General features: G+C 39.4%; 1 protein-coding gene across 7 annotated transcripts in view; it reads left to right on the top strand.

Moving 5' to 3' along the window:
* FRY (FRY microtubule binding protein) overlaps positions 1-20,820 on the top strand; it is a 578,133-nt gene that overhangs the window by 521,370 nt on the left and 35,943 nt on the right. For 6 of the 7 annotated variants that reach the window (XM_089690883.1, XM_089690880.1, XM_089690882.1 and 3 more), the window contains 6 exons: positions 146-307; positions 4,875-5,038; positions 6,436-6,625; positions 12,580-12,729; positions 17,968-18,066; positions 19,905-19,988. In XM_089690883.1, coding sequence (XP_089547009.1) covers positions 146-307; positions 4,875-5,038; positions 6,436-6,625; positions 12,580-12,729; positions 17,968-18,066; positions 19,905-19,988 — 849 coding nt within the window. Of the gene's footprint in view, positions 1-145; positions 308-4,874; positions 5,039-6,435; positions 6,626-12,579; positions 12,730-17,967; positions 18,067-19,904; positions 19,989-20,743; positions 20,788-20,820 lie in introns of all 7 variants that reach the window. The other variant, XM_089690885.1, reaches the window with a different exon arrangement.

Below are 20,820 nucleotides of genomic sequence, written 5' to 3'. Positions count from 1 at the left end.
GAAATGTTGCAATTCATCTCTGATACTCTCAGTTGATACTTTTATTGGTAATTTTTTTTATTGGTGGCAGTGAAGCTCTAACTAAAAGAAAAGGTTTACAGTTTTGGATCTAACATTTGTGCCATGTTTGTCTTTTGTGTTGTAGATCATAAGCCTTTCTCCTTCTGAAGAGACAAATCACATGGAGTCTCCCTCCACATCATGTGACACAACCTCTGCTGACCCCCATTCCCTTAACACAAGAACCTCTAGTTTTGATGCATCTTTGCCTGAAATCACTAATCCACTCTTATCTGAGGAATCTAAGGTGATGGAGTTTTGGTAGAAATCAAATCTTTGCAATGAATGCTTCTCTCAGCTGATTTACCTGTAACCCCAATGATAGCCTAGTAGGACACTAATATATAGACTGGATGATTACTATTAAGCTGTCTATGGCAGGAGGGGTCCAGGACATTGCGCTGGCCACTTTTGGCAGCAAAGGGTTTAATAATCTTTTCTACTAACCTCTCGGTCTGAACTGATGGTAGACCCTTTGCATAGACGTATATGATGCCTGTATTTCACATGTATGTTTTATTGCCAAACTAATATGGGTGAATAAGCTTCAAGCTCGCCTTCATAAAGTGGAAGACCTCTTTATGGGTGTCTTATGGTATACTCTGAGCTCTTAGTCAGGATCAATTTTTATAATACCTCTACTGTTAGATATAAACTTTATGTTCTTAGAATTGCATTTCTTTTTTTAAGCCTTAGTTATAATATTAAAATCACATATTTTATCATTTTTGTAAATATGGTTATGTAATATACCTGCATTTCTACGTTCGTGTGTACAGACTTCCATACATGGAAGAATCTGAGAAGTTGGCACTGAGCAATGAAATATTTGCACCTGATCACTGGGATCTACCAGTATATCCATTTGCACCCAGTTTCGTGCTCAATAGCGCCAAACAATAATCTGTACAGCATTAAATACATGTCTTAGCTGCCAATGGCAAGTACATTCTCCATTTCATTTCTATGCCTGCACATTTAGAATGAGCTGGTTGCTGTGAGTAACCCAAGTCTTTGTGATACTTGCTCAGTAAATGAAGATTAAAACTGCCGTTTCTCTGCTTTCATCCAATATTTTTTTTTTAACAAAGTGTGTTATTTATTTATATTCACTTTGTGGGCTAAATAGCTTATATGCATTAGTTTACAAAAAAAACATAACACTGCCCCTTGTTTTAACTTGTGCAAGTTTTATAGTAGCTCCCCCATTAAATAGACTGTTGACAGGATTTTTAAAAACCGACTAAAACAGGCATAGAACCATCTGTGATATGGCCATTAACTGCAATTCTGATTTGCAAGACAAGCTAGTAGCAGCTGAAAAATGATTGACGTTTATGATTGGAAAAAATCCCCTGAAATGTTAATCAGAAATAATTCTTCAGTTATGCTTGCGCTTGCAGTATTTACAGTGTAGAAAAAACATAAGTATCTTATTAAAAAAAAAAAGTATGGAGAGCAACCAGAAAAGACCAATCAGCAATCATTGTTTATTGCAGCGGGATTTTATTTTTTATGTATATTACATGTGAAATATTGACATGTTGCTTTATTCCTTGTTTGTCTCTTTCACCTAACACTTCTGTCACTGATTTATTAACAACAGTACTACTGAATTTGATTTCTATTAATGCCAATGTGTTGCATGTTGGACTATGAATTGCACAACATATAGTAGGCACTAGGCACAAAATGCCTTGTATGATGTGGGCTGCATGTCCTCTACGTGATTTTGTTTCTGTGTGGGAGTCTATTGTGCACCAAGCACATTTGAATCAATGCATGCCGTTCTGGCTCGCTGTCAGAATATTCAGTTCCGACCACAGTATTTTGCTAGATTCGCACAAAAACTGCTCTATGCTCCTGTTTGAAAAGATCGGTGCATTGGAGACTCGATTCTTTCATTATCAAAGGTTGGTGAAAGTTGATGATTGTTTTCTTTTCTATTTGTGAGCTCTAAACAAACTGCAGCATATCCTATACTTAACGCATTGCAACAGAAACAAAACATTAGCATGAGTACAAGGACGCCTTCATACATGGAACTGTGACTGCACTTTACTACAGTCACACAAAACGGCCTCTGTTTTTATACAGTGTACAGTGCTTTCATACAGACATGTTTTGATTGGATGAACAATGAAAGGGTACGTATATAGTTAAGGATGGTCAACCAATGGTATTAAAGTTTGTGGACCATTCTATTAATACTTTTCCTATTGATGCTGTTAATATACTGTATATTCCTATGCATTTGTGGTTATTTATGCTCCCAGTTATACTGTCAGTGAATTATTTCCTTAACCAGATTCAGCACAATACACCAATGGCTGTTTAATCTCAGGGGTCGGAAGGCCTTACTCGGTGGCTCAGGAGGCACTTGTAGCTCTAAGAAGACTTTGATGTTGCTCTGGGCAACTTCTTTGCTGGAACCCTTCTCTTCGCTACTTGGCCACCTTAAACGTGTCATTATTACGCCGTATACAAAAATAAAAAGAAGCCTAGATGTTCCGAACAAATTTAGCAGTGTGGACATACTTTTTTAACAGTTGCGGCAGTGTGGACATACTTAGATTAGTTTAACTATAACTGGTTTGACCACTTAAATAAGTTTTAGATTTTTTAAGAACATATTGGGATTTGGTTTAATAAAATCCCTGCTCTGTTTTTTATTTTTTGCATTGTAAAGTGTTGCGCAAACTGTTGGCGTTTTATAAATCCTGTATAATAAATCTTTTTTATTATTAGAAAATCAGCCTGTATATGCAGTGAAGCATGCTTGTTATACTCACTGAGGATCCTAAGAGGTTCATCTTCCACATTGTGTAAAAGGGCTGTTTGAGCCTGTCTTCTCTGATCCTCCCCTTCTTCTACTGTCCCCAATCCATCTGCTGATAGAGCAGAGCTTTTGGGGGAAAGCTGCACATGCTCAGTTTGGTGTGTATGCTAGAGCGGTTTCTTTTTTTTTTTTCTTGGGAGGGTGCATGTAATCAGCACAGGGCCAATCAGCACTGTCCAGACAGAGGGTCAGGAGTCATGCAGCCTCATAGGAAAATCAGGGGAGAATGAAAACTCCTCCTACAAGCTTTAACCAGTGCTCTGCTGGACATTGATAGAAGTTACAAGACTGCTGTAACTGATGATAAGAAAAGGTATTTAGCAGTTAATATTTACTAAAATAATTGCATTGCCATGTGTACTGTGGGAGATCAGATATAGTGAATGCAGGATCCTGGGTTCAGTAACACTTTAAGTAATTGTATAGAATTTGCTAATGGTAACATAAAAAGCAGTAAAATAGATCCCCTGCTGCCACCAACAAAAGCACACCAAGCAACAGTAGACCCACCTGAGCAACAATAGACCCCTGCCAGCAAAAATAGTTCTCCCAGCAGCCAGCAACAACAGACCTCCTCCCTCATAAAGATATTCCTTATTCTGAAGGAGTAGCTGTTTGTTTGTCTGTGTCCATGTGCATAGTGAATCTGTATGGGAGTGGATTCATAATTATCCATCAGCTGCCCCACTTACAGGGCTCTAATGAGGAAAACTGCAGGGTCTGGATCCCTTTAGATGTTTAGTTGTATCTTAGAGCAGACTGCTGGGAAAATCAGTAAGCCAATCACACAAGCAAGAAATGACATATCTAGGGGGCATTCTGTATATCATCTGTGTACAGAGCACCTCCAGGTAGCCATATTGCATTGCAGAAAATTACAGTGCTGTAGATTGACAACGAAAGGTAATTTTTAATAAGTCAATTACAATATGATTTGTGTTGCAATTGTATTCCCTATATTATTTTTTTTTTTTTTATTTGCTAATATTTTCAAGAAAGTGGAGCTACCCTTTAAGTATGCATTACATAGAAACACACGTTAGAAGGATACTTAAGCACAAGCAATTTGTCCCAATAGGAATGATAGTGGCAGGAATCTACTGATTCCTTCCGCTGTGCTGAGGTAATAGCTGTGGCTGCCGAGCCCATACACTTCAATGACAGGTTGTCGGTGGCTGCAGCTATGCCTTGTGGTTTGCACAGCCAGTTCTCACCTGCGGTGTTTGATGTTGGACACATGATGCACATCCAGCAACTGCCGTTCACGCTAAGGCAAACTGCCCAAGTAAATGTGGCCTAAAAGGGCAAAAACAAACAATACAGTAGCTGCAATAGACAGGAAAATGCACAATCACAGAGCAGCTGCTAAATGGGTCAGTCCACCAAAGGTGTTGTTTACTTTTTTTCTGGAGTTTGGCTAAGTTTTAGTACAAGCTTTTTATGTTTTGGAACCTCAGAAGGGATATCTCTCACAAATAGTTCTTGTCCACCTTGGTAACAAATTTTCCTGCTACAACAGGGATGGCCCAATTTCTTCCTATTCTAAAAAAGGGATTTAAAGGAAACCTAAAACATGTGGACTGCTATTGAGCTGAACTCCTCTCCTAGAAATGCTGGCTGCCTGCTTGCCATGCTGATTGACTGACTTCCATCATTTCCAACCCTGAACAATTATGCAGTGTCCACAGGTTTCTTTTCATTCTCAAGTGTTTACCAAAAACTAAAAAAAAAAAAAAAAAATAGGTTTTGGGTGAATTGACCCTTAGATGCTGCCCTCATTTGTACTGAATGAGACCCAGTGTGACTCTGAAAAAGGTAATTTGTTACTATGTCCTCTAACAGGGTTCCTCCTTCAGACATTTGTGTGCTCTGTGTCAATGTATATCAAGTTATTAGAAATACCTGTCTCTAGTTGCTTGATCTAGAAATCAGTAAGGTTTCTAATATTTTAATTTCCCGCTTCTTTATCTTATAGGCTGATGCTGTTCTTGATGAAGATGATGCAACTGTACAAGAAGATGACCTATCGGGGTCAATGAGTGAAATGCCAGTTGTGTTTGAATGTAATGACAGCTTTAACCTAGAAATGGCTGAGGAGGAGAAGGATGACCGAATCATGGAGCATTATGCACTGACAGGGTAGGTTATATTTATGTGAGTTTCTTCTTATTGGAAAATTGCTGAATATATAAGCATTTGTAATACTAAAGTAGAAGATCCAGACCTTAAGTGCCTAAACAAATTTACACAAATTGACAAATTTAGCCTTTATACCATAATGTTGTGGCTTTCTATTAGCAGTCCATGTGCACATTGAGATAGTTTCAGTTGCTATAAAGAAGAGATCTTGCCACTGAGCTTCAGTTCTCACCTGACACACTTCCAGGTGTGTCTGGTTCCTGGTTCTTCTCCTCCGCCAACATGTATAGCACTACTGTATTCTGCAGGGACTTAGGGGCTGGTGGAAGGAGCCACAGCTCTCTCCGGGGATGTGTAAATGGAATTTCAAAGATCCCTTTAGTAGACACATGGGAGGGAAATGAGGGAAAAGCAGGTTTTAGACAGCAGTAAAATTTGCCTGAGGCCTTAATCTTTTGCTGTTATCCTGTAATTTTCTCCCCTTCACCTTCCCATTCCCACTGCGTGCCCCGAAATTTTCATTAATGATCATTGCTGAAGGCTCACCTCCTGTTTGTAGACTCCCAGCCTCCCACAAGAATCACTGACTAACTTCAGCTGGCCATAACAGATGCCTCCATCCACACAAACAAGGTGAATGGAGGAATTTCACACACACACACCTACCTCCCTGAACATTGTATTCGGATAGTGGGACCTGCTTCACTAAGGAAACACGCATCAGCTGCTACAGCTGATTGGTTGCAGCCACTAATTGACACAAGTTTCCTAACTTCCCTGTTCGAAAGAAGTTGATTGAATGAGTGACTTCTGTTGAACAGGGATGGCCGCACACTAAATTCAGCTGCTCCCTGCTGAACTGGGAGAAATTAATTCAATATATGGCCAGCTTTATATTGTGTTTGATGTGTCCCCAGGGCTTCAGGAAGTGTCAGTCACCCTAGGTTCACACCTAAGTGTTTTCCGCAGGTATTGTCGGCTTTCTTTACAACTTACCTTTTTGTGGAGCGGGTCCAGTGTCACCCCGTGTGGTCGGTGTCACCCAGTGTGGATCGCACCCCCCGCACCTGCCTCGGGATGCCACTGGTTGATAATGTGTGCTGTAGTGTCCACTTATAAAGGAGTATGGAAGGACTAGTGTCTGTGTAGTGTGATCTAGACTGAAAACACCTGTAGCATGCAGCATCTGGTTTAATGTCTTCTACTGTTCACATTTAGGCACAGGTATGAGTATTAGTTTAGGTAGATATGATGTATGCTAAATGCAACCACTGTTGAATGGACCTATACTGCAGGTATGTGCTAGGTCCCCGTGACTCCATACACCAATGCACTGCAGGATAAAATGATCAAGAAAGGTCATGTGTCCTCTTATTTTTTTTCCTTTACATTTTTAGCTTTGGGGATGGGGACAGGATAACACCTCCTCCTCCATCACCCTTCTTCTCGGCTATCCTGGCTGCATTTCAACCAACAGCATGTGATGATGCAGAGGAAGCATGGCGAAGCCATATCAATCAACTAATGTCAGATTCTGATGGGTCCTGTGCAGTTTACACATTTCATGTTTTCTCTTCCTTGTTTAAGGTACATTCTGATTTAAATGAAGTATTTTATGAATCAATGAAAAAGTCTAGAGTGCTTGGAAATGTATGTTTTCTATTTGCAAAGCTTGTTGGCTTGCTGTATGAGGATGGAACACGGGAAGGACCATGGTATTGTCCATAGCCAGTTGCAGACTCTGGATGTGTTAGACACGCCCCCCAAAAAAATCATTGTACACAGGGCATGTGTAATACATCCAGTCTTTCTGCCTTGCTTCCAGGACCTCCCCTGTCACAGTACTAGGCAATTCAGCTCTGAATAATCAAAGTGTTAGTACACAGAGAAAGCGAACGTTCTGACAGCTGGAACTGGCAAAGAAAAGCAATCTGCCAATGTTTGATAAAAACATTGGTCAAAAGAAACAATGTTTCATTTTGTATCTTTCTGTTTGTTCATCTACAGATCAAAGAGATGAACTTCGATCTGCAGATGAAGTCAGTTAAAGCAACCTGACAAGTAAACAAAAGTTGTTTTGTTTTGTTTTTTTTAATTTAATGTTCCTCTGTTTAACCCCTTATTAACCCTTAGTTTACTCAAATCAGCTCTAATTTACTCCTTTTTCTTCTCCTCAATTCAATTATTGTTTTCCTGCTGATTTTTTCGTTAGTCTCTATTTTATTAACTAATAATATTTAAACTTTTTTTGTTTTGTCTGTTAATATTTTTACACCTTTAGCATATATTTACACGTTTCACATGTAAAAAAGTGCAAGATTGGAAAAAAAAATAAACACTTTATTTTATTTGTAAATAACTTTGCAATGTTTTGTACCAGAATCACAATTTTTGTTTCATTTTAAAACAGGACAAATTACAGAATAAAATCTGCACTTTTTATGTGCAGTAACACTATTTACTTTTAAACTAACACAAAAGGCTGTTTTGTTACATTTAATTGTTTAAGGACTGTGAAAAAAAAATCATTGTTGCAAGACAATATTCACGGAAAGAAAGCCCTGTTTGTCCTTTAAAAAACAATATTACGTTTTTAAAGGATAAGTTCACCTTTTAGTAAAAAATATTAAATGCACTTTTTTGCAGGTAAAAAATTTGCATTTTTTATTTTTGCCTATAAGAGCTTGTTAAGCATTGCACCAGCGATCAGCAAAACGCTGGGGCTATGCAGGTCTCCTGCAGATCTGTCAGTATATCTGCTTTCCCGTGCAAGATGTACGAGCAAGCACATATACTGACAGGAAGAATGAATGAACTACCACGGCACTCCTCAGCGCTGTAGTAGTTCATTGAGGACTACAAGTCAACAGCCGCTATGGCTGTCCGAGACTTGTAGTCTCTCATTCACAGAGGTCTGTGAATGAGTGACGTGGGCGGAGTCTCACACAGCCGCAGTTTTTTAAAATTTGACAGCTAGCAGGGGGGATAGCTGTCAAAGCGGGGAGTGGGGGTCGGTCTGATTGTAACGTGTTACACCCTAAATATGAGTGTAACATGTTACGAAAGGTGAACTTATCCTTTAAGTAATGACAAAGTTATCGTGGAATAAACAGGTCCATTGTAGTAATGCAAAAATTGCTCTGGTCCATAGGGGGTGAATAGGTGTGAGAAACAAAGTGGTTAATTGCCAGTCAGAGATGAGCTTTCTTTATCTAGCCTTAATAAGAAAAATTGTTCTTCGTTAGTGTGGCTTTTAGAAATTGTGAATTATAAAATAGTTGAAAGAATAGAAACCGAATGCAGTGATTTGCAAATCTCATAAATCCATATTTTATTCAATAGACATAATTGCATAGAAATATATTACTAAAAAATAAAATGTTTAAACTGAGAAAATGTACCATTTTAAGAAAAAAAATAGAGTCATTTTGACAGTGATTTTTGTAAGCATTCCTGAGGTCCATCACAGAATCATACCTGTTTTTAATGCAGTGCCGTCTGAAGAGCCAGAAGATCACAGCCATCCAGTATTGCGTCTTGGCCTTGTCCCTTGCACACAGAGATTTCTTCAGATTCTCTGAAACTTTTGATTATATTATGTACAGTAGATGATATACTTAAGGTTTTTGCAATTTTTGATTGAGGGACATTGTTCTTTAAATTGTCACAGATTGATGAACCTCTGCCCATTTTTACTTCTGCGAAACTCTTGACTATTTAAGATGCTCTATTTCTACCTAACCACTTTACTAACCTGTTGTCAATTAACCTAATTGGTTGCAACATTTTCTTCCAGCTCTTATTAGTACCACTTACTTTGCCAGCTTTTTCTTGCCCTGTCCCAACTTTTTTAAGCCATGTGGCTGCCATCAATTTCAAAATTTCCTTTTTTTTTGTTCAGAATGGTACATTGTCTCAGTTTAATCAAGAGATATGTTTTCTAATGTGCATAAAAGTAGGGTTTATGAGATTTGTAAAGCATTGCATTCTGTTTCTATGTAGATTTTACACAGCGTCCCAATATTTTTGGAACAAGGTTTTAAAGTATTGTAAATAATAATGTTATTTTTGAAGAATACAAAGATAGGAGCATTGTCCTGAAAAACGTTTGGATGCAGCAACAATACTGTGTGACTACACATAAAAGCTCTATCCACCTAGCAGCAGATGTGCAGACATGTGCAAGTTGTCCCTTGACTTTCAGATGTACTGTATAGAAATTTATCAACAAATTTAGTGACAAATTTTGATGTTAATTAGGCTGTCTGCCAGTTGGCAATAAGTCTTTGTAACAGTTTTATGTGTTTTTGTAATCTCTGCACTTAAAGCAGAATTTTACCCAAAAGGGGAAGTTTCACTTTTTGCATCCCACCTCCACTGCCACATTTGGCACTTTTTCAGGGGGATCGGTTTTGACAGGTACCCTCTCCCACTTCCGGTCAGATGCGCCTTGGTGATCTGAGCCGGAAGTTTGGCTCCCCCTCCTTCCCCCGCAGCATTCTGGAACACTTCACAGGTCCTAGAAGACTGAGGGACTATTCACAAAGTGCAGCACATGTGCAGTAGGAAAGCAGCTGTGAACTGCCAGTGTCCCTTAAGATGCCGGCGCCTGCACCTGAAGCCAATTGAAGAATCGGCTCAGGTGAGGACATCACTGGATCCCTGGACAGGTAAGTGTCCTTATATTAAAAGTCAGCAGCTACAGTATTTGTTGCTTGGTGACTTTTACATTTTTTGGGGGAGTCAGGAGCTCCGCTTTAGGTGGGCAGCTGAAACAGATTTTGAAATTTAGATGAAACATTTAGGGTGCATTCCATCTAGCACTTTTAACAGAAAGGAAAAGTGTCCAGGACAGCGTTGAATGGGTGATCCCTGGCATGGTTTATTTGCGATCTGGTACAGTTTGCTGCAGTCTGTGTGAAAGCACATCGGAGCACAGTTCTTGCCATAGAGAACTGTATAGTTGAGCAGGGATATTTGGTCTGATTAGAAGGGAAGTGTGCCCAGGAACACTTGTAAGTGTTACCAGGAACACTTCCTTACAAACCTGATTGAGTACATACCCACAGGGAAGGGGGGAGAATCAAATTTGGCATGGTTCAATTAAACCGGCCCGAGTGTGAGTACACCTTTAAATTTTATTCTGTCCAGTACTGCTTTAAAGCAGCTGTGAAAGGAATTTATAAATAAAGCTGCCTATTTACCTTAAATCTGTCTGAAAACTGTTTCTGTTTAGCACAACCTTGCTGTAAGACAGATTTAGGTTTCATTTATAACATTTTGGCCGCCCTGGGCAACATAGCCTAGTGCAATGCAAATGCAGAGATAAGGCAGTTTGCATTGTTTGCCAAGCAGTCAGTTCACACCACTACATTGTGGTGGCGTGCACGGAAAAAACTACTAATGCAGGCCATAGACGGGACATTTATCAGCCGAATTGAAAAATCGTTCATTGCTGCCACCAATGCTGCCACCAATGCTTACGAAAAATGGCCGTTTTTCGGAGATTTTCCAGCATGACCGATAAAAAGAAATGAGAAGAACCGCGAAAATCGGCTGACGACATTGCCCCACTAACGGTGTGAATATTGGCTGATTGTTCGGTCGGACGATAATTTGGCCGATAAACGACCCGTCTATGGCCTGCATTAATGTGGCACTTTTTTCAGTGTGTCACCCCACTTCAGTGCGTAGAACAGAATAACATGTCATGATAAGTAAACAGTGCAAGGATTGGTGCATCAGGAGCTACGCATAAAGCACAGCTTTCTGGTGGGAACAAGCCAATAATCAGTGTCATCTCCTCTTTTGCGATTAGCCATTTCAACTGCATGCCAGCAGGATACAGTTATAGGAGTTTAAAGGGTTTTGCCAGCTACTAAACTTGGAATGGTATGCAAAAGATGGCCTACAATCTATTAATGAAAAAAAATGAGCTCCATTGAGAAATTTGCAGATGAGAAGTTCCAAAATTGTATAGTGAATAGTCATTTGGTGAAAATATTTAATTTGTTTACGGGAATAGATACAACTCTGGAACTGAGTCATACATCCCCCAGACTCAGACTAAGCAGTTCACAAACAAACAAAAATGTCCTAGCATTCTTACCAGCTAGCCTGCAAACAAACCAATTTGACCCTTTCCATCAATTCGTGTTAAAATAGAGGGTTTTGTTGCACACATTTGCAAATCTACAGTATGTGAAAGGCTCAGTGCCCACATCAAGTCTCTTTTTTATACGGTGGCCCTAACTCTATATTTTTGAAAGTCTCCAAGTTGGAGCACATATAGCAGTAAATAAATTAAGGCTGGTTTACCTGGTGTCCCCACACCAAATCAGTGCACAAGCTATACAAAAAGATGGCAACCACTCCAATTTATAACCAGCCTTTGCAGGAGGGGGGAAAGGTAGGGCAACACACATCACAAACAAAGATTTCCCAGCACACTTACCAGCTAGCCTGCAAACAAACCAAAGTGACCCTGTCTAGCATTTCACATTAAAATAGGGTTTTGTTGCACACATTTGCAAATATATGTGAAAGCCACCTTGCCCATGTCAAGGCTCCTCCGTATACTGTAGTCTACTAAGCAGTGTAGAACCTATTTTGTTATTCAGTTTGAACTTTCTGATGTTGGTCCAAAAACTGGGTGTATAAGACTATTATTATTATTATACAGGATTTATATAGCAGTTTGTTCAGCGCTTTACAATATAACGGGAGACAATACAGCAACAATACAGTTCAATACAAGAGGGAAAGGAGGGCCTGATCCTTGGAGCTTACAATCTAGGAGGGAGGCTGACTAGAAGACAAAGCGCACCCACCTATCTCTGCAGAGTTGAATATGCATATATTTCACTGTAGAATACATGTAATGTACATTTTAGTAAAGGCTTACATTTATAGGGAATTTGCCCAACAATGTTTAACATACAGCAGTTAGATGAAATGACTTGTTTGTGCCAAATCTGTCAGTGCCTGGCACAAGGTTACAGCGTAATGCTAAACTTGAAGGCATTAGATAGAATAAAATCAATGAAGTGTACAGTTCAGAATTGTTTATGTGGAACATTTTGTAGCCTTCTAAATAGGAGAAGCAAATATTTCCTTGCATTGTTTGTTTTTTCCTGTTTCCTTTCCTGAAAAATGTTAAATATTTCTTTGACTTGTTGTTTAGTGTAGTTAGCAATGTGTTTCAGCCAATGGCTCCCACTGCTGCCTCCAGTGAGGAGAGAGAGAGCAGTGCTGGGTAAAGATTAGGCACAGGTAAGTATTTAGGGGACTCGGGGAGGGGGGGAGTTGATCACAGAAGGTTTTCTTACCTTAATGCAAAGGATAGATTAAGGTAAAAAGCCTTCTGACTTTACAACCACTTTAAATACAACAATACGGAATATTACATATGACAGTATTGCAAAGTGTGCTGCAGATTTTGTTATTCATTACAGTTTTTCTTGTAAGAGTGTAATTTTGCCCAGTGTTGCTCTATTGCAAGCTATTATCCTAGCCTAACTGGACCCTATTGCACCTCATAGAGTATACAGAAGAGGTTCTGCTTCCTGACATGCGATGCAGCTTGTTACCTGGGGGACAGTCTGCGTGGCATCGGGTCAAAGTTTGTAAGCACATCGCAGCTACTGACACTGTGCTCCGAATGCCCAACACTCTTTGTAGATGCAGAAACGGTGAGTATGCTCATCCTGACAACTGTCAGAACTTGGAACCAAAATAACTTCCCATGGTGCCAGACAGAATTGCCAGACCATATTTTTATGGACAACTGCCTAAAAACACAAACGGCTGATAATTTTCACAGGTGCATCACTATTTTTTTAAAGCAGTAGTAAACCATGAAAAAAAAAACTTTGAATTATATATTAGTACTTTAGGAAAGACTTGAAAATGAAGCCCTCCAGCGGAGCACTGTCATGGATCCCCGAGGCTTCCATCTTCACCCGGTCTTCTTTCCGGGTTCGCAAGCTGCAGCTATCTGATTGGCCAAGCCGCAACATCATCACTCCCGCCCATGCGCGAACGGAGTTTTGGCCACGGCACGGCTCTGCCAATGGACTACATGCCGTCCATTGAGTGTGCAGTGCGCATGCACTGGTGACATTACCAGCTCTTCTACAGTAAATATCTCCTAGACATAGTGCATGTTTAGGAGATATTTACAGTACCTACAGGTCAGCCTTATTAAAGACTTGCCTGTAGCTAACAGAGTTAACTTCCACTTTCAGTGCTAAGTATCGCAAATAAATATTTAAATGCATTATTAAGTCACACATGTTTTTTATTTAAAGTGTTACTAAACCCAGGATCCTATGTCCAGTCTTCCACAGTGCACACAACATGAAAATGCAATTGTTTAGTAAATATAAACTTCTAAATACCTTTTCTCATCAGCAGTTAGAGCAGTCTTGTGATTACTGTCAGTGTTTGGCTGAGCAATGGTTAATCTTGTAGGAAGAGTTTTCATTCTTCTCTGATTGACCTATGAGACTGCATGACCCCTGACCTTCTGTCCAGACAGCATTGATTGGTCCTGTGCTGATCACATGCACCCTTCCCCCAAAAAAACCTCTAGCAATACTCACCAAACAGAGCATGTGCAGACTTTCCACTGCTGCTCTGTACTATGGCAGATGGATTGGGGACAGTTAAAGAAAGGGAGGATCAGAGAAGACGGGCTGAAACAGCCTTTTTACACAATGCGAAGGATTAACCCCTTAGTTTCCATAGTGAGTATAACAAGCAAGCTATGCTGTATACAGACTGATTTTACTGTTGTGGGTTTAGTAATACTTTAATTGACTTTTTTGTTTTAGATAAATGCCACATGTTAGTATTTAACTCTTAGTGAATTGACCCCACAGTGACCTTATAGGTGTTGTCCGCCAGAGATTAAGCCCAACTCCAGCCAAAACACATTTAGTTTTTTATAGCAGAAGGAAGGATTTCTGATGCCTTTGTTCCCTTGTTCCCTTGTTAGGGAGATTCTTCCTTCTTGTCAGGATGCTATGGGAAATCTCTCCAATGGGAACACAGCCAGGAACAAAAACACATTCTTAGTATTGTGGGAATGAGTTAGAACGGGGGGGGGGGGCAACAACCCATGAAACATGATCTACCCATTGAACTCGGGTAGGTGACAGGTAGATCGTGTCCCTTCCTGGCCGACCAGCCACGGTACTGATCACTCACTGTGTTCATTCATAACTGAAGCATAGTAAGCTGTGTTTACTATGCTTCAATTTGTGAATGAACAGGGAGACAGTGCAGAGCTCTTTCTGTTCATTCATTCTATGCTGCTGCAGAGAATAAGCACTGTGTCCTTAATCTCCTTTCTTTATCTCAAAATTGAGACCTATTTCACCAAAGTCCCCCAGCAGGACTGCTAAAAAATGTGAAAAATAATAAAAAGTGAAATTGTAAAAAAAAAAATTAATTAAATTGTAAAAATTAATAAAATATAAATTGACAAAAATAAAAAACTGACACTGTCCACTGCCCTACTGACTGACACTGTTCACTTCTAAGGTACGCTAAGTTTATATTGTTACGCTGACATTTGTTATATTTTTTTCTAATTTTCCTTACTATATAGCTAGACCTTGCTAGTTAACCCTGGTGATCTTTGATCTCTTTCATGTTGTTCAGGTAGATCACCACCTCTCAAAGGTTGCCTACCCCTGGCTTAGAATATCTGACAATGTTTTTATTGCTGGCTGGCTATGCCTTCCTGCACTGACCATACGTGGATTCTCATGGATGGGCATCAGGCCTGGATGTTGGGCAACAGTTTACTGCCAATTGGTCTGCCCAGAAACTTGGCTTGTGATGTTTTGTAGTCTGATCTTGGCTGTAATCCAGCTGTGATCCATGTTAGGTTATGTATTATTCCTTCAGTTTAAATTATGGGCAGATTATTGCCAATTTATAGTGAAGTTTGCTGATGGCAGCACCTTAATTGGAGTCATACAAGATAATGACAAGACAGCTTATAGGCAGGAAATTCAACATTTGGTTGAGTGGTGTAGAGAAAATGATTTAATAGTTAATACTGCAAAAACTAAAGAAATAATACTGGATTATAGGAAATCAAGACAGATCAATCATTGCCCAGTATATATAGGCAGTGAGGAGGTAAAAGGGTTGACAGTATCAAACTTTTGGGAGTGCATATTGCAAGGGAGCTGTCATGGTCTCAAAATTTTAGTGAAAAAAAGAGCAGCAAGACTGTTTTCTTTAGGTGATTGAAACAGGCTGAATTGCCCTTAAGGCTTCTGGTCAAATTATATCATTGTACCATTCAGAGTATTCTACTCCACTGTGCTGTAGTGTGGTATACTAACTGCAGGGTGGAGGATAAGAATTACCTGTCTTGTGTTATGAAAACAACACACAGGATCTTACTTATGGAGCTACTGAATTTGGACACAGAATATGCCAGTTGATTAAAGAAGCGGACAAGAGCTTTTAGTAGTGATCCAACCCATCCAAGTTACAGTGTGTTTGTCCTGTTGCCACCAAGAAGAAGATGTAGGACACTCAAAACACACACTAATCTCTTAAAGTATAGTTTTCTCCCCAGGGCTGTATTGTCCACCAAGTACAAAATTTTAGGAATTTTATGTGAAATTTTACTTTTTTAAAAATATGTTATATAGATATGTGGGCATGTGCTAGGGGTATGTACAGTGGCGAAAATAATAATTTGATCCCATGCAGAGTTTGTACGTTTGCCCACTTACAAAGAAAGGAAGGGTCTATCATTTTTATCATAGGTGTATTTTAAATGATAGACACAGAATATCAACCAAAAATCCAGAAAAGACATGATTACAAATTTTATAAATGGAGTTGCAGTTCAGTGAGTAAAATAAGTATTTGATCCCCTACCAACCAACAATAATTCTGGCTCGCACAGACTGGCTATATTCTCATGTGGTACACAGATTAGCCCTGTCAAATTAAGAAGGTTCTCCTTACGACAACTTGTTATGTGTATAAAAGACACCTGTCCAAGGAATCTTTCTTCCATTCAAACCTCACCACCATGGGCAAGACCAAAGAGTTGTCAAAGGACATCAAGGACAAGATTGTAGACCTGCTCAAGGCTGGAATGGGCTACAAGACGATCAGCTAGAAGCTTAGTGAGAAAGAGACAACTGTTGGATCGATTATTCGCAAATGGAAGAAATGCAAAATAACCATCAATAGCCCTTGGTCTGGAGCTCCATGCAAGATTTCGCCTCATGGGGTAAGGATGATCATGAGAAAAGTGAGGGATCAGCCCAGAACTACACGGGAGGAGCTTGTGAATGATCTCAATGCAGTTGGGACCACCGTCACCAAACAAACCACTGGTAACACAATACGCCATCATGGATTGAAATCCTGCAGAGCCCACAAGGTCCCCTTCCTCAAGAAGGCATTTGTACAAGTATGTCTGAAGTTTGCCAATGAATCAAAATGATTCAGAGAAGGATTGGGAGAAAGTGCTGTGGTCAGATGAGACCAAAATTGAGCTCTTTGGCATCAACTCGACTCGCCATATTTGGAGGAAGGAAAATGCTGATTATGACCCTAAGAACACCATCCCCACAGTCAAGCACAGAGGTGGAAACATTATGCTTTTGGGCTGCTTTTCTGCTAGAGGTACAGGCTGACTTTGCCGCATTGAGGGGCCAATGGACAGGGCCATGTATTGTAAAATCTTGGATGAGAACCTTCTTCCCTCAGCTGAAAACTAAAGAAGGGTCTTCCAGCATGAAAATGACCCAAAACATACTGCCAAGGCAACAAAGGAGTGGCTCAAGAAGAAGCACATTAAGGTCATGGAGTGGCATAGCCAGTCTCCAGACCTTAATCCTATAGAAAATTTATGGAGGGAGCTAAAACTCTGAGTTGCCATGTGACAGCCAAGAAACCTTAAGGATTTAGAGAAGATCTGTAAAGAAGAGTGGACCAAAATCCCTCCTGAGATGTGTGCAAACCTGGTAACCAATAAGAATGGTATAAAGTGAGCGCTCTTAACCAAGCAGCTAGCACTAAAGGTTATCACAGTATACCCATAAAAAGCGGAATGATAATAACAGAGTGCAGCGCTACACTCTGTTATTATCAAACCTGGTAACCAACTACAAGAAACGTCTTACCTCTGTGCTTGCCAACAAGGGTTTCTCCACCAATACTAAGTCATATTTTACTTGGAGATTGAATACTTATTTTACTCACTGAACTGCAACTCAATTTATAACATTTGTATCATATGTTTTTTTCTGGATTTTTTGGTTGATATTCTCTCTCTATCATTTAAAATACATCTATTATACAAATTATAGACCCTTCATTTCTTTGTAAGTGGGCAAATAAAATCTGCAGACTGTATGGTCGTGTTGAGAAATATATTTTTAATTGCTGTTGTAAAGAGTACCTTGATAAATATTGTTGTATGTATACAATGATATTAGAGCATTATCCTATCTACTGAGTTAGAGGAGGTATAGAACCCGAGACTTCAGATGAGGTAAAATATAGCACCTGAAATTGTAACATTCCCTGCATCCTAAGTGTCCTAGTCATACAGAGTACACCCGATTCATGCTGTTATATCTGTTCTCATCCTTTAACAACAAGCTCGGATTCTTTTTTAGTTATATACTTAGTGATTACTGGAGAAATTTTTTTTTAATAAAATATATAATATAATTAAGGGTAAGCGATTAGTCAGTTATGAATGTGTTATGTAAATGTGTATGAATAACACTTGTTATATAGAAGCTTTATGGTTTTCAGTATGTTATGGAATGTTAGTTACCAGGATGACATGTTGGGTGGCCTGTGCAGATAGTAAACACTGTCTGTTGGAGTGTCTGTTGTGTGAATGCACAACTAATAAAGATGTGTTTTCCTTTCAGCTGTTATCCTGTGGACTTTTAGAAAAACTAAAGTTCAGTGTGCTGGAACTGCAGGAATATCTGGACACATACAACAACAGAAAGGAAGCCACAGTCTCTGTAAGTATCCACGTTCAGTTGACATGAATCTAAAGAACAAAAATGTAATATATTGCAGTCCTTAAATGTTGTGACTGCTTTAGTTGTCTTTTTTTACTGTTTTTTTTTTCTCTTATGTTGACCTGGTGATCCTGCCAATAGCAAGCTTCCTGTCCTAGAAGGACAGCACTCACTGTACTATACCTGTGGAGAATAAGCATTGTCACCCTGTGCCATTGGGACTACAGAACACCTCCCCCTCTCCTCATCGCGATGACATGGGGTGAGGTGTTCTGTCCTTAACAGAGTTGAACTGGATAGGGCTGATAACATTGTTTGAGATCACATTGCAAGGTACACAGGACAGCATTGTATTTCTTGGCTGGATTGCTTTCAATCACCACCTGTAATTAGGTAGGCCATTGACAGAGTGAATTTTTGTCCTGCAACCACAGTATGTGTTGACAGGACAAAAATCCCTCCTTCCAAGCCATTGTGTTGCATTAACAGCCCCTAGCGATAATCGCATGTAAAATCTGGCAGACTGGTTGTGCCCAGGTTGATAGATCAATCAACTTGAGTACATTCAGCCTGGCCATACATGGTTCGAATCTCAGCCGGTTCCTGCTGAACCGGCTGAGATTCGAACCATCTGTTTCCGACATTAGTTCCATACTGTACCTTAGCATTCTGAAATAATGAATTTTAGAAAGACACTATTTGCATAGGGAGTTTAGAGAGATTTACAGAAATGTTGTCATGGCTGTAAAATTAAAGGTATGAATTGGCACCTGATAGTGCTACAATTTACCAGGCATCCCAGGTTAGTATAGCATTTATCACCACGAGTTGTTTTTTTTTTTTTTTATAATTCATGAATATGACAACACCCACATCTGCTGCATAAAGCATTTACATTTAGTGTGTCTCTTAAAATGTTACTAAACCCACAACAGTAAAATCAGTCTGTATATGCAGTAAAGCATTCTTGTTATACTCACTGTGGAACCTAAGGGGTTAATTCTCTGCATTGTGTAAAAAGGCTATTTGATCCTTTCTTCTCTGCCTCTCCTCTTGTTGAAATTACCACCTGATACAGACTGAATCCATGCGCACATACACATGCTCAGTTTGGTGTGTATTGCTAGAGAGGTGTTTTTTTTTTCTTTGGCGAGTGCATGTGATCAGCACAGGGCCAATGAGCACTGTCCAGACAGAGGGCGAGGGGGTGTCACATCCCCCTAGAGCAGAAGGAAAACTCCTCCTTCAAGCTTTAACCAGTGCTGTGCTGAAGTCACAAGACTGCTCTAACTGCTGATGAGAAAAGGTATTTAGCAGTTTATATATACTAAAATAATTGCATTTACGTGTTCTGTGTACTGTGGGAGACCAGATATAGTGAATCCAGGGTTCTGGGTTTAGTAACCCTTTAAGGTATTCAAAAATATTAAAATAATGTTAGGATTAAGCAGTAATCAGCATACCTGTAGGCAAATGAAAGAGTACAGTTCACCACACTCAGTTATTCTCCACAAGAGTATCAGTTTGACAGCTTTTTTTCCCCCATCAGTCACCTTTGCTCTTACCACATTAGGGCTGCATGGAAGGTGTAAAAGGACTACATGGATATGAGTACATATAGGGTATACCCATGCAAGGTGTATGAGCTAATGGAAGAGGAAAACAAAATCTTCTGTGGTTCTGTGTTTTCAGTCTAGTGTATGATGGTAGTGGTAAAGTATTGGATCAATATGTATGGACACCTCCAGACCTCAGCAGTTTTACTAGTAAAAATGTAATGTTTACCCATGTATTTGTTAGAGTACTGATAATATTATAAATTATATATTTTTTAATAGTGGCTAAAAAACTGTAAGTCAACATTTGCGGGGGGCTCAAAAGATGGAGTCATCACTTGTCAGCCTGGAGACTCAGAAGAGAAGGTAAGGAAGCATACTTCGATGTTTACATTAAACATTAAAGCAGATCATTAGCATACCATCCCACTCATCACAGCTCATTTAATGTATTCAGTGTAAGAATACCAACAATAGAAAATAATGTATCTGCAAGCCACAGCATTGTACAGTTTACATAAAAATGTAAATGTTCAGGTATTAACCTAAGGTTTGGCAAGTTTAATGATGGCGATCAATTATTACAGACACCTCTGCATGCTTTTACAACATGTATGTGAATCTATAGTCCACGCCACCATTTGTATGAAGCAACAATAGAATTACAGAGAGTGCCATAGACATTATGCATTCCTTTGATAGTTCATTCCAGGGCTATGGGCTTATTTGCAGTCGCTACCTTGGCTATCTAGTAGCCACACCACTAAGTAACTTGTCGGAGTTCCACGTGTGAATAAAGTATCATTCGTAAAACAGTTTAGGCTTTCTTGCACACTTTGTATGCAGAGATAAATTGATTTGCCATCAACACCTTGGGTTTATTAAGAATGTTTCATCGTAAACCAAGTTATAATTTTAGGTAGAATTCGTAATTAAAACTTCTATCCTTGAAACTTAAAATATAGATACAGGCATTAAAAGGAACCCTTACACACTTGGTAAGATTGTACAATGCTGTGTGGTTGCATGGCGTGGTAGCAATATGTCTTGTTTTCTTTAACTCATTTCATTCATTTGTACGTTAATGAAATCAGTTTTACCTGGTTCTGTTTATGCAAAAGTCAGGATGTGCTTGACACAAGTTGCATCAGGTTCCGCCAAGATTGTACGTATGTCATATCTTTCAGTAATCATAGCA

Source organism: Staurois parvus, unplaced genomic scaffold, assembly GCF_062004578.1.
Source record: "Staurois parvus isolate SC_StPar_1 unplaced genomic scaffold, SC_StPar_1.0 ptg000544l, whole genome shotgun sequence".
In the NCBI taxonomy this organism is placed as follows: domain Eukaryota; kingdom Metazoa; phylum Chordata; class Amphibia; order Anura; family Ranidae; genus Staurois; species Staurois parvus.
This window is presented reverse-complemented; position numbering and strand designations above follow the sequence as displayed.